The 14985-nt window shown below is 37.9% G+C and overlaps 1 protein-coding gene across 3 annotated transcripts in view; it reads right to left on the minus strand.

Annotated features, from left to right (window-relative positions):
* Positions 1-14985, minus strand: part of MTMR6 (myotubularin related protein 6) — a 40907-nt gene that overhangs the window by 11193 nt on the left and 14729 nt on the right. For 2 of the 3 annotated variants that reach the window (XM_027064560.2, XM_027064558.2), the window contains exons 3-12: positions 14508-14670; positions 12011-12168; positions 11355-11483; positions 8254-8388; positions 7485-7598; positions 5941-6073; positions 4865-4974; positions 4311-4436; positions 913-962; positions 284-484 (exon numbers count right to left, since the gene is read on the minus strand). In XM_027064560.2, coding sequence (XP_026920361.1) covers positions 284-484; positions 913-962; positions 4311-4436; positions 4865-4974; positions 5941-6073; positions 7485-7598; positions 8254-8388; positions 11355-11483; positions 12011-12168; positions 14508-14670 — 1319 coding nt within the window. The remainder of the gene's footprint in view (positions 1-283; positions 485-912; positions 963-4310; positions 4437-4864; positions 4975-5940; positions 6074-7484; positions 7599-8253; positions 8389-11354; positions 11484-12010; positions 12169-14507; positions 14671-14985) is intronic. The other variant, XM_027064559.2, reaches the window with a different exon arrangement.

Genomic DNA, 14985 nt, shown 5'->3' on the forward strand with positions numbered 1-14985 from the left:
TTACATGGATGGATGAGTTTTAGATGTGCTGAGCTTCGCACTTAAGCTATATGTACTTTCCCATGTGTATGCCACATTTCAAAACAAATTTTTTAAATGTGTTTTTACTATTAACCTGAGGATGTGAAGGATCTTCAGAAAGTACTTAGCTTCAGAAATACAGACAATAAAATTCAGTTCTATTACAAACTGTCAAGGTATTTTATTATGTTCAACCATGATCTATGTTAGACCTCTGCTAAGTAGGAAAAAACACCAGTCCATTTGAAGCAAACCATCTTACTTGAGTTCTTCTCTTTCCTTCTGACAATTTCCAAGGAAGTTTCCAAATTGGCATGAATGAATATGTTCATGGATCTGAACGAGAAACGCTTCATTGAATTCAAAGGCTTGTGGAAACTGTTCGGTCAAATGCCACACACATTCCAAGAACTGAGTAAACACCGGTGAGACTTCCTTTGGGTCACCATCCAAATGGCCACACCTAACCCCCCAGAAAGTACAAGCTTTTGAAAATGCCTCTGAGAGAAGACAAGTGTTCAGGTATTATTGAATTTAAACACACACACAAACACACGAACCAAAAACTTTGTGACATTGGCATTAAAAAAGTATATATTTTTTTTTATTAAAGCAATTTAAACCTGAGTTTTTCAACCACAACTTTAACGGGTATGTTATCTTCTAAGTACCACAATCCAGGCAGAAGGAAGGTAATGAATTGCCATAAAAATTAACAAAGGTATGAGAATTGAAAGAAGTAATAGAAAAAAATTAAATCAGTTTTCATACAAAAAACAGCACTCTCACCTGCCTCTGGACATGTGAGCTCATGAAGAACAGAAATATTCTGGCACTCTAAAATAGCTTTATTAATTTTACAAAATATATAAGCGTAAAAGTATGACTCACCTCTCTGAAAACTTATGTCCAAAAGAGATCCAATCCTTTTCTATTAAAACCTTAATAAGAAAAAGTAAAATGCAATTTACAACTACTTTCAATTTCTTTTGTTTAAAATGGATTAAAAACTATTATTTTAATAACAGCATTTACCCTTTCAACTTATGGTTGCAAACAGAACAAAACAATTTTTTTTTTAAGTTTTTTAATGTTTATTTATTCTGGAGACAGAGAGACAGAGCGTGAGCAGGGAAGGGGCAGAGAAAGAGGGAGACACAGAATCTGAAACAGGCTCCAGGCTCTGAGCTCTCAGCACAGAACCCGATGCAGGGCTTGAATCCATGAACCGTGAGATCATGACCTGAGCCGAAGTGAGACGTTCAACCAACTGAGCCACCCAGGCTCCCCCAAATTTTTGTTTAGTTATAGGCAAAATATAGAAAGAACCTGGATTAGGGGTTGGTTTAACAAAGAGTAAAAATGATGCATAAAAGAAACGGTAGTCTTGTGACTTAATCATTTCAGTTGTATTTATTACATTTTAAATGAAAAGTACATGCTATAAAGCACTAGTACATTTACATTTTTATGTGTAATATCTGCATAGTAAAAAAACTAAGAAAATATAAATCAAAATGGTAACAGTGGGTGGTAGACTGGGATATATGTTTTAAACCTTTTGGCTTACTTGTACATTACTTATATGGTGCTTACCAAAAAAAAAAAAAAATATATATATATATATATATACACACACACACACACACACACACATATATACACACACACACACACACACACAGAGAGAGAGGGAGATGGGGAGAGACAGAGAGAGAGAGAGAGCAATGAAAAGTTTATATTCAAATTCAAATGTTGATATCAACCTCTTGAATGAACTGTCTTTATCTGTTTTCTCTGTCACAACTCTACTGAAGAGACAGGCTTCTGATTTTTTTCAGTCTAATTTATGCAACGTATCTTCTTCGTATACCACGTAATTTCATTATATAATCACCAAGTACATTTTCAGTATTAAAACTGCCACATTCAGCTTCTCTGATTTTGTTTTAAATCTCTCCAGAAGGCCATGTAATGTGATGGGGAAAGATGCAGCTTCTGGAGCCATGTTGCATGGGTTCAAATCCTAGCTTTGCCACCTCCACACTTGTGTGACCGCAGGCAAACGGTCTTCAGGCTGGAGCCCCAAATTTTACTGCAGGCCCTCTGCCTTTCCTCTCCACACCCACATCTAAAACCTCACTCAGTATCTTTCTCACGAAACTTAGTCATCTGTTTCTCTCAGTAGAAAGAGCAAGAGAGCAGCACCATCCATCCTGGCAACTGAGTCCAGATCTGGAAAATCATCCTGGAAGGGGCCTCCTCTCTTCTCCTGCACATTTAACCCAGGAACAATTCTTATGACTCTACTTTCTCAATATTCCTGGAGGTTGAACCCTACCCTCTTGTATCTGTGTGGGACTGCCCTACTCCTGGCTGTCTTTTCTCTTCTGAGTTATCTTGCCAGTTTCTACACTGGTCTCCTGCCCTCCATCATCCACTCCCCTCCACCTGGAAGACACCAAGCCATCTTTTTACAAAGAAGATCTAAGCAAGTTACCGTTCCCTCTGTTTAAAGCCCATTAATGGCTCTCACTACCCAAAGAAGGTGAAGGTCAAATTTCAGTCTTCTCTTCCTGAGGCTTTCATCTCACTATATTCTTCTGCACCCAAGTAGCCCGCTCTGACACCCTGAGCCCCAGTCATCACGCATACCTGCAGTCAGCTAATGGATCTATGCTTTGGTTCTCATTGCTCCTTTTGCCTGGGAAGCTCTCACTCTGTCCCAGGGCATTTATCACATGACTTCATTTGAATGTCTAGCAAACAATTAAAGTCAAACGTGGCACAGAAAATGTTCCTCACCTTCCACTCTCAAGGTAAGCTGCACATAATTTTATCAGGAGCACTTCCATTCGGCCTATCCCAGATTCGGCATGTTAGTGCCACCAAATAATGGTGCTGAAAGGGATCTGGTGATGGTGAACTTCCCTCTGTCTTAAAGATGGCACTACATTTAATAATTCTAACTAATGACAACTTTCTACCTTCGCTTCATTTACTTTACTTGCCGTGAGTTAAGATGCAAATTTTGAAAATCTAATCACGTTAAAAGACAAAAAACAGGAGGCAGGGCTTTAGCTTCACAGAGCAGAAAATCTAGGGGCGCCTGGAGGGCTCAGTCGGTTAAGCATCCAACTTCAGCTCAGGTCATGAGCTCGTGGTTTGTGGGTTCGAGCCCCGCATCAGGCTCTGTGCTGACAGTGCAGAGCCTGGAGCCTGCTTTGGATTCTGTGTCTCCCTCTCTCTGCCTCTCCCCTGCTTGTGCTCTGTCTCTCCCACTCTCTCAAAAATAAGTAAACGTAAAACAATAAAAATAAAAAAAATAACAAAGAAAATCTATTCAACTAGAAATTTAATCTTCAGATATAAAACATGCTTCCTAATGTATAATTACAATTAACAAATAAAGGAGTTTTAAACAGAAAGTTTCCTCTAGAATATCATTTCTTTTAATGTTTTCATTATTTATTTTTGAGACAGAGAGAGAGGAAGAGAGAGTGCAAGCAGGGGAGGGGCAGAGAAAAAGGGAGACACAGAATCTGAAGCGGGCTTCAGGCTCTGAGCTGTCACGATAGAGCCCAACGTGGGGCTCAAACCCACGAACTGCGAGATCTTGACCTGAGCCGAAGACGGATGCTCAACCGACTGAGCCACCCAGGCACACCTAAAAAAATAATTTTTAAGTACTCTTATTTGTGCCTTGCTTTACTATATCACTCATATTAGTTAGATAAAAATGAGGGAGAAAATACTGAATATTTCTACTATAACATTTTAGGAAACAACTATTAAATTTAAAAGTTGTTGGGTCACCGGGTGGCTCAGTCGGTTGAGTGTCTGACTTCAGCTCAGGTCATGATCTTGTGGTTCCTGAGTTCAAGCTCTGCATTGGGCTTGCTGCTGTCAGCCTATCAGCACAGAGCCTGCATCAATCAAATCCTTTGTTCCCCCCCTTCTCAAGCTTGCTCCCTCTCTACAAATTAAAATTAATTAATTAATTAATTTGAAACTCGTTTTCAAAGAGGTGGCACAAATTGAAATCAGTCTGATTCAAGGTTTTTGAAACTCAGCACTATATATATTTTAAGCCAGAAAATTCTTTGCCGCAGGTGCTGTCCTATGTGGTCTAGAGTATGAGCAGCATCCTGGGCCTCTACCAGCTAAATGTTAGTTAAATCCTTTTCTTTGTAACAATCAAAGCTGTCTCCTAACATGGCCAAATGTCTCCTGGGAGGACAAAATCGCTCCTATTTGAGAATCACTGGTCCAGCCAAATCACTCCTTACCATGAATCCTTTGATTGTCCTGTAGTAGGAATCCAGTAAGAGAGAGCCAAGGGAACAGACCTGGGACGTCCTATCCCAACCATCAGAACAATGTACCAACACACTTGCACTTTCAACCGTTATTGCCTGGAAAGAAAGATCACATACTTAGATTACAGCAGAATACGTTTTAGTTACATCAATTAAGTTCTATTTAAAAACGACACTAGCAAGTGTTGCATTACACAGAGGAGCAAGGATGGCAATGGTAATGTCACGGCATAATTTCCAAAAGGAAAAAAAAAAAAAAAGGCAAAACACAATAAAAACACAAAGCATACCAACAAAAACCAAAACCAAAACCGCTGTTTCAAAGTATTTGGGGATTTCTTTTTAAGTCCCTACATGAAGTGCCACGTGATCTTTTAAAGCTCAAATGAAAGGAAGCCTCATTAAGGAGGTAGCACGCAATGAAACTTATCTGACTGGAAAAGATACCAGGTCCCGACAGAATAAATGTAATTCCTTCCCAACCAGTATAAACCCCAAACCAAATGTGAGAAAAGAAGAGTTACTTTGGCTAAGAAGATTGCTGCATCCATAACAGCTTTGATATGGCGAAGCCATCCTGAGCTCTCCAAACCAGAGTAGAAATCACTGACAGAAAGCCCTTTGGTACCATTAACTAGAAAAGAAGGGAAAAATTTTCGATTAGAATGAGGCTACAGTCTCCACTTTTCCTCCTCAAGCTCTCTCGGAGTTAAATGAAAAAGAGAAGAGGACAAAATAAAAAGCAGGACTCTGGACTCTATAAATGAAAAGATGCTAGGAGAAGCTCCATGACGGATTTTGGGGGTATGTTTTCCTGTCACTCTTCATGCTTAAGTAAAGCTCCAATCTCTTTTAAAAAAAACAAGCACAAAGTGTTTCATTAAAAAGTCTGATTTTTTTTCATTAAAGAATTTTAAGTGTATTTTTGAGAGAGAGCGAGTGAGCGAGCACGAGTCAGGGAGGGGCAGGGAAAGAGGGACAGAGAGGATCCCAAACAGGCTATCTATGCACTGCCAGTGCAGACCAGTGCAGGGCTTGAACTCACGAACCATGAGATCATGACCTGGAGTCGAAATCCAGAGTTGGACATTTTACCAACTGAGCCATCCCAGCGCCCCTGATATTTTAATTTTTAAAATTCCACACCATGACTGGAAAGACACCTTAGTACTTAAATAGAGCATTACTATCATCAATTAATCAATCTAACAATAGCAATTTCTGTAACACCATTAGAACTTTGCTGTCCAATACAGGAGCCACTATCTACCTGAATATGGCTATTGACATATGTTTAGTCCAAACTGAGATGCACTGTAAGAGTATAAAATACACACTAGTCAATTTCTAAGACTTTAAAAAAAAAAAAACACCTAAAATGTGTCATTACTAATTTTTATACTGATTACACGTTAACACAATGTTTTTAATATATTAGGTTAAATAAGTACGTTGTTAAAATTAATTTCAACTTTTTTTTTTTTTACTTTTTGGAATGTATAGGAAATTTTTAAATTACCTTAATTTTAAATTTTATAATTGGACTAGCATTATATTTCTATTAGACAAAGTTGCCTCCAAGGCAAGCAATAATTCATACCTTCCAATAACTTCTGAAGGCTGGACCGCATGACGTGAATATTTTCGATTCCAACAAACTGAAATCTAATATTAGAATAGTTGTCTTCATTTTCATAACCTTTTCCAGCTGCTCTGTTGGCCATTGCATTCAGCTAAAATTTAAAATTTTAGAAATTTAGAGATAAATTGCTTTTATCTTTTAATTTAGTTCACCAAAACATCACGAAAGCACTAAATGAACCGTATTTTACCAGAGAGTTTAAAGAACACTTTAAAACTGAATATGCTACCATTTTTTAATGAATAAAAGTGTCACATATGTTATTAACAGTAAAGAGGGCCACTAACACACGATTGCTATGTAATGGAAAGTTCAGACAAGAAGTTCCCCACAAATAATTTATGAAACTAATTCACTTATGTTTGTAGTCAGTTTTCCATACGTTTGCAGTATTTCAAAATTTAGAAGAAGAAAGAAATATCTCTTATCTGAATCCTAAATGATTCAGAGATGAGCAGAGCTGGGAAGTTTTTCTGTTGCAGAATGAATGAGACCCACTTCAGAGCAAGCCTGTGGAGCCCCTGACCATCGGAGAGCCACAGGGACCCTGAAGAATCAGATCTGAAATACACGTCAGGTTATCTGAGGTCCTCCACATTAGAGATTACTGGAGGCCCACATGGTACATACCATGGCATGTAATCCACTAACCTGATACATCTCCAAGAATTGGGCCAAAATAAGGAGAAAACAGACTGCCAGTAGGCCCCATGTCTTTGGTCACTAGATCAAATGTAGAAGTCCATTTAAGATTTGGCATGTTTTAATTCTTCCAGACTAGGATTTCATATTACACATTATTACTGTTTACTAAGTATTCTTACCAACTTGGATGAAACAAAACCTAAATTGAAAGAAAAAGTAGCTTTTCATTCAGTGGATGGGGGCCCAGTTTGGTAACAAGAACAGTTCAATTCTAGCTGCTGGCTCACTGGCTATTCCGCACCTAAGGTGAAAGTTAGATAGTAAAACGCTTCCACATTATTACTACTTAAATTTGAGTTCATCAGATGAGAGTCAGAGATTAAAATGCTTCCACATTACTACTCAAGTTTAACTAGTATAACAAAACAAACAGAGAGGCCTGTTTTCTGTGTAGAAGTCAATTATACAAATGAGAGGTATAAGGTCCTGAGAAACAGATTGCCCTCAGGCCTCATATTCAGAAAGTCTTGTGTTACAACAATCGTTTATATCTAATATCGTCTAAAAGTAGTTCTGACCTATGAACCCACCTAGATGAAACAAAATAAAATTTGTCTTACGATATCACCAACATTCTAGACTGCTAAGAACGTCTTTTCTTGTTAACAAGATAAAAGATTATCAAATTATCAATTTCTAATTTTTAATATTTCTTAATTTACTCAAATTAATCTTCAAATTAATCTTCTGTTTCTTCCATTATCTTTTGTGAGAATGAACAATGATGAGAATAACTTGTAGAACAACTACCGTTCCTTTCAACAAAACTGCCTAAAATCGTGTTCTATATCGCTCACTCGCTTTTTCTCATCGCTTTCTCTTATTTTCTCATCATTCCAGATTTTTGAAGAAATCCTCACTATAATTCTGCCAATGTCCTTTTGTGTAGCCCACCAGCTCTGCATGCGATGCTATAATAAAAATTAAAAGTGATGTTAGCTATTACCATTGAGGATTTTAATTACTTTAGTTTCAGGATCCAATATGCATTAGTTGTTTAACTGTGTTTATAAAAAGAAAAAGGGATTCTGACACTTTGGCCCAATGATAAAAATTTAACCTAACATTATAGATGCCTAACAGAACAACTGTTTCCTGTTTACTATTTATAATTCTCTAGTTCAATGTTTCTTAAGTTGAACTCACTATTTTCCTTATTTTCTTGAGTATTTCAATTAAGGCCCATTATTTTAACAAAAAGTATTCTGACAATTAAAAATTCTACCAAAAAAATTTAGTAAGATTTTCTAATTTTTCACAACACACATACTATTTAATATTTCTTCACAATAACATAAGACTTACACATCATCAAGAGCTCTCAATATAAAGTTCAGCTTTTCTAAATTTACGTATAAATCAGAAGACATAAGAAATCACACATCTGGGAAACAAGTCTCCTAACCTGGCATGCTTTTAAAGGCTGCTTTCCTCAGTATCATTAGCCTCAGTTAATTTAAAACTAGGATTCAGATAGGTCGATTATGGGCAATTAGATCAAATCTCACTAATTAAAGTAACAAAGATAATGAAACAAACAGACTGTACTGTATTCAAGACACGTACTTTGGGCCTGGTATCCATTACATACATATAGCGATTGACTGGGTTGGCTTTACTAATGGCTTGAAGCAAATGTTCATCCTCCAGGCACCTGGCACTGAATCCTGATAGTGGCTGACTACATCGACAAATGGCAGCCTAATTTTAAAAGGACAGAAAACAGATTATTCAGAGATGTCTAAAAAATGCTTAAAAGAAAAACAGAAGTTAAAATCAAACATGTAATCTTTTTAAAAGATGGCAAGACAATTAGAAGATGTTAACTCTAAAATACTATTAGAATTAAACGTTTTTAATATCTTGGTGTTATGTAAATTTTCCCAATATTTTCTTCTAGTAAGAAACTGAAATGCTTCCTTGCCTAGTTTGATGAAAAATTCCTAAATTCTAAGAAGCAACACTTAGCCAATTCTCTATCATGTAACCTACTAAGATACTTGCATTCTATGCTCTAGATTATAAAATATTTTGAACTCAAGTTCAAGTAGGAGATTAGTCAATAAAGGTAGAACAAAATTTTTAAAAATAGCAACATTTGAGCTTTTACTTTCTCAAAGCTTTTAGATCTCTACTGAGAAATCAGATCTTAATATAAAATGAGACATAAAGTAAGAAAAATGAGTTTCAGTTTAAATTTGGGTTAAAACATAGTCAATCTAGGAGGGCAAACATATCTGTAAGAAGTAGTGAATGTTGGATTAGACATTTTAAAGTCTTAAAGAAAGGTTGAAAGATTTAGACCCATATACTTTTTCTCCAATCTCATCCATACCAACTCCAACTTAACCCGACCCAACATTCCAACCATAGTATTTAACATTAAGGAAAAAGAGTAACATAAATTCACACATTCACATATTTTAAATTCATACACAAAACCATGAGAATCTAATAAAATAGAAGAAAATGAGGACTGCTTTACAACATTCTTTTCAGACATACTTTCTGATTTGTTAAATTGGGCACTGAATATCTATTTTCAGCCAAGCTTTCCAATAAATACTGTATACAAATGTGGGTGTGTCAAATAGAGGCCATACCCAGTCATAACTCCCTATGACTTTGTTGTTATGAAGAGTAGATTGAGAATTTCTGTTTAAAGTTTTACTTTTTACCTCTGGCTCCCTTCTAAAATTGAACTAAAATTCTAATAAAGACATCTAAAATGTATAAAATCAAAAAATCAAAGAGAATGGAAAAGAGAAAAGTACAGTAGAAATATTAATAAAATTTCAGTAAATGAAAGCAAATTGATAAGTAATAACCAATTTACTGGAACAAAGAGAGCTGCCAAGTTGTTATAAGTCCACAAGAACCAAGTATTCTGAGCAGCAAAATTTACCTCTGATTTACCTCTGAAAGCCTGACCCGGAGTATAACTGAAAATAGAACTGGCTGAGTATCTGTATGGGACTAGTTAAGGCTCCCACATCTTCCCTCGCCCTGAAGACAAAGTTTATCCTATGAAAAGGATTAACCCGGAGACTCTGGACAATAGGCACAGCTGTGGGTGGAACCCTCAAAAAACAGGAGGATGGGGCGGTTTGGGGGGGGGGGCACCTGGGTGGCTCAGTCGGTTGAGCGTCCGACTTCAGCTCAGGACCTGATCTCATAGCTCGTGAGTTCAAGCCCCACGTCGGGCTCTGTGCAGACGGCTCAGAGCCTGGAGCCAGCTTCGGATTCTGTGTCTCCCTCTCTCTCTGCCCCTCCCCTGCTCACACTCTGTCTCTCTCTCTCAAAAATAAGCAAACATTAAAAAATAATTACAAAAAAAACCCAGAAAGAATCCAAAGATCGAGATCACACGTGCACACAAACTTCTGAACAGCTTTGTAGTACCCCACTTTTAAATATGAGAGGGCAGCTAAGAATCAGGTATTTTGAAAGGCATGAAAAACAAACAAAAAAATAAACAGAAAAAAGGAACTCTGAGCAACAGACAACTAATGTGGGAAACAAAAGAATTCTTTTTAAAAAATCTTTAATATCTTCAGGGAACCCAGTCATCACGGCCAAGAAAAGTGTCTAAAAAGTTCAGAAAATACAAAAGAGTTCTTAGATTTAAATACAGTATAGCAAGAATAAAGAAGTGGACTAGAAACGAAGTTGAGGAAATGTAAAAAATAGAGATGGAAAATAGGAGAGAAAAATGAAGAAAAACGGAAGTTTTTTAGCCCATTTGCCAACATACACACACACACACACACACACACACACGTACAAAGGAAAGTAAAAGAAGACAGGAAGTTACCAAAGAAATGGAGAAGTAATTTCCCCAAAGCGAGTTCCCAAAGAGAATTTTTAAAAACACGCCAAAGCACCTCACTGTGAAATTTCAGAACACTAAGGGGAAAAGCAGATTCTAAAAGCTTCCTGAGGAGAAAAAATCAGGTCACAAAGGACTGGGAGTCAGAAGTGGCATGGGACTCCCCAACTTACTAGCTGTTAGATCTAGGAAAAGTGGTTTACTCTCTCTGATAGTCTCCCCATCTGAAAGTTACAGGTAGTTAGTAGAGGCTACCTTATCAGATTGTCGTGGGGATTTCATGCATATGAAGCATCTAACACATAGTACCTCGGGGCCTTCTATACAAGCTACAAAGAAAACTCTGCGGTAATGGGCAATCCCTATTACAGCATCTCAGTACAAAGATGCCTCCTCCCCCTCTTCATATTGCAGAATCCTTCTGTTTGAAGAGCTTTCTACAAAAACTGAGAGCCTGAAATACTCTTGGTTTTCTTCTTTTTCTTAGTTGGCTTCTCAAGACTGTCTGGTTTCCCCCAATACACGGGATGAAAAGAGAACCACAGGGAAGAAGAACCTATCTGTGCCTTAATCCTATACTTTCAGGTCCCCATGAGAAGGAAAGAAAGACTGAAGGAGGGCGGGAGAGAAAGAAACATGACAAGTATGAAAGTTTCTGTATTTCAGGCTACTTTTGTCTTAAAATTTCAAAAACGTAACCCAGAGTTCCCTATCAGCAATGTTATAATAACGATCTCTTGATGTAAAAGCGAGTGCTCTTTAGGATGCTTAAACCCGAAGAGGGGTTACACCTCGTTTGTAAATTAACAAAAGAAAAAAGAAAATCTTCTTTTCTTACCTCTTTATGTTCATGATAGTAGGAAAGAACTGGGAATCTTCCCTTGCTCCGGAACTTGGAACTACCAACAATTATTGGTTTACTTGCTATTCGGGGAACATAAAGTTCTCTGGGGTAAGTTTCACAAATCTGTAAAAAATCAAGTAAAACATAACCATTCTTCTCACCATTCAAAGACCATGAGGTTAAAAACCACCTTCAAAAAACTTTCAAACTTATTAAACGCAAGTGCGGTACACATATGGACAGACAACTTGCTGCTGGGACACTCTCGGGCTCTGGGACTAACGTTTTCTGAATTTCTCCCAAAAGGTTGCTACGTCGAAGTAAATCAGAAAAAGACAAATACCGCATGATTTCACTCGTACATCGAATTTAAGCAACGAAACAAATGAGCAAAGGGGAAAAAAGAGAGAGTGAGAGACAAGCCAGGAAACAGACTCTTTACGGAGAACAAACTGGTGGTTACCGGAGGGGAAGGGGGAGGACGGGTTACACAGGTGATGGGGGTTAAGGACGGCACTTGTGAGGAGCTCCCGGTGTTGTAAAGAAGTGTTGAGTCACTGTGTTGTACACCTGAAACTAATATTACACTGTATGCTAACTACCTGGAATTTAAATAAAAACTTAAAAAAAAAAAAAGGTCGCTAAGTTACCTTGTATTCTCGGTTGGCATCAGACAGCTGCCAGTTTGAATTTGGCACTCCCATCCTCTTATATTCCTCGGCAAGGTCAATGAGCTGCCAGCCTCGGAGTCGCTCCGAATCGTTTTGTTTGGGATTGTAAGAGAATGCATAGAGATCTTCATATTTTGCTGTAGTATACAAAACACATAAATGTTAAGCTGCTACTATTATAGGATTTATAGTTAAAATTCTACAAATAACAGTTTTTCAGTTGTTTTTTTTTAATGTTTATTTATTTTTGAGAGAGAGAAAGACAGAGTGTGAGCCAGGGAGGGGCAGAGAGAGAGGAAGACACAGAATCCGAAGCGGGCTCCAGGCTCTGAGCTGTCGGCACAGAGCCTGACGCGGGGCTGGAACCCACGAACTGAGCCGAAGTCAGACGCTTAACCGACTGAGCCACCCAGGCACCCCAACAGTTTTTCAGTTTTATCCCTTCATTTTTCCTTTAAAATTTTCAAAGAGATAACTAATACCCGAACATATTTGAACTGAATATTTTCTCAGTTTGTTAATTCACATGATTATATATAAAGGGATATCAATCTGAGATTCAATTTATATCATCAGCAAAAGCTAATAAATAATATTTTTATAATACCCTAGTGTAATACTTCTTTTTAAAAGTAAACTTCTAATGACGTACACACTTCTCACCCACCACTCTTCCCAAACGAGATGTGAAATGAAAATACTAATGCTACGTTCCTATACATTCCTATTCCATGCTACATTCCACGTACATTCCCATAGGACAGTGTCAACCAAAAGTGGCAATGGTTGTACGGAGCTCCGGACAGCACTTGTTCCTGAACAGTGTTGAGCCCCTAAAGTGACCATCTTTACTATAAGATTTGGTGTAACCTGGGACACCGGGATAAATGCTACAGGCTTTATGTGTTAGGAAAGAAAGGTGTACATACACCTGTTCCTAGGCCACTACAGTCCGGGTGTTCAACAAAAAAGTACATTTAGTAACCAGTGTGCTTTGTCTCCCTGGAAAGGTCTATGTAATTCAAGTCAATGTTGAGGGAAGGAAGCCTCCAGATCCTGAAGGCGTAAGTAGTAATAGGATTCTTCTCTTGGGCCTACATGTCTCTCACTCCTACCTCTACTAACGTTGGATTCACCCTCCATTTCTCCTTTGGTGATCTCCCTTATGTTCCACTCTGGGCAATTAAATATATTAGTCCCACTGCTACCAAAGGAGCCCAACCTTCCTTAACTTCTCATTTAGCAACCAATTTCCAAGTCATTGGAACACCTTATTTGTGGGATACCCACTTGAAAAAAAAAAAAAAAAAAAAAAGAAAGCTGTTCTGTTGGCTACCAACAAACTTTAAAAACATTAACATGAATCTATGGTTTTTAAAATCTGTACTCTAAATGCTTCATTTTTTCTTTACTCTTACCCCTTCTTTGGAAACCATTCTTACAAGTCAGATCAAAAGCAGCTAATTATTTCTAAGCCAAATTTTTTGGAATAGAATGCATAAGAACTTGACTTAAGAGTTAAAGTATCTACCCAAACGATACAAAAATACAGATTTGAAGGGGTACATGCACCCCAATGTTTACAGCAGCATTATCAACAATAGCCAAACTATGGAGAGAGCCCAAACGTCCATCGACTGACGAATGGATAAAGAAAATGTGGTATATATATATACATACATATATATATATATATATATATACACACATACACATACACACACACACACACACACATATATATATACACACACACAATGTGATATTACTCAACCATCAAAAAGAATGAAATCTTACCATTCGCAACAAGGTGGATGGAGCTAGAATGTATTACGCTAAGCAAAATAAGTCATTCAGAGAAAGACAAATATCATATAATTTCACCTATATGTGGAATTTAAGAAACAAAGCTGATTAACATATGGGAAGGGGGGGAGAGAAGAGAGGGAAACAAACTACAAGAGATTCTTTTTTTTTTTAATGTTTTTATTTATTTTTGAGACAGAGAGAGACAGAGCATGAGCAGGGGAGGGGCAGAGAGAGGGGGAAACACAGAATCTGAAGCGGGCTCCAGAATCTGAGCTGTCAGCACAGAGCCCGACGCAGGGCTCGAACTCACGGAGTGTGAGATCATGACCTGAGCTGAAGTCGGACGCTCAACCGACTGAGCCACCCAGGCGCCCCATACAAGAGATTCTTAATGACAGAGAACAAACTGAGGGTTGATGGAGGGAGGTGAATGGGAGATGAGCTAGGTGGGTGATGGGCACTAAGGAGGGCACTCGTTGTGATGAGCACTAGTAGTATGTAAGTGATGTGTCAAAGAATTCTACTCCTGAAACCAATATTTCACTGTATGTTAACTAACAGAATTTAAATTAAAACACACACACACAAGAGTAACTTAAAGTATAAAGTAACAATGAGATTTAATCCATCACAAAATTAAGTAAGCTTTGGTCTCTCATAACAGTACCTTGTTTTGACAGTTGTAGCAGGGAATTGTAAATATCATGGCAATCTCTTTCTCTGGGAACAATGAAATGCACAATCCTGAAGTTCTTGCACTGAATCACAAGTGGGCATCCAGAAGTAGTCAAAGCTAGTTTCTCCACTAAGGCAATATGGTGATGCAATATCTACAGCATGAAAAAACATTTGATCAGCGTCGTAAAAAAGTACTAAACATCGTATTCTCTTCCAGAGCGCATACGTGTTAGGAATGCCCTCTTCAACCAAAGTCCTCAGGCTTTGTGACTGAATGCCTGAGCCAGAACTATGCTCTGATACTTCTCCATCGCTCCGCACATTCACTGCATCATCAGACCCCAACCACCGCGTCTCCTACATCTCTCTGGAACCTACTTCTCTCGGTGCCCACTGTCACTTCTCTAGCTGCCGTGCTCCCATTGTTTCTCACCTGAGTAGCTGTAAGTCACCGCCTACGTGCTCCC

Source organism: Acinonyx jubatus, chromosome A1, assembly GCF_027475565.1.
Source record: "Acinonyx jubatus isolate Ajub_Pintada_27869175 chromosome A1, VMU_Ajub_asm_v1.0, whole genome shotgun sequence".
Classification (NCBI taxonomy): domain Eukaryota; kingdom Metazoa; phylum Chordata; class Mammalia; order Carnivora; family Felidae; genus Acinonyx; species Acinonyx jubatus.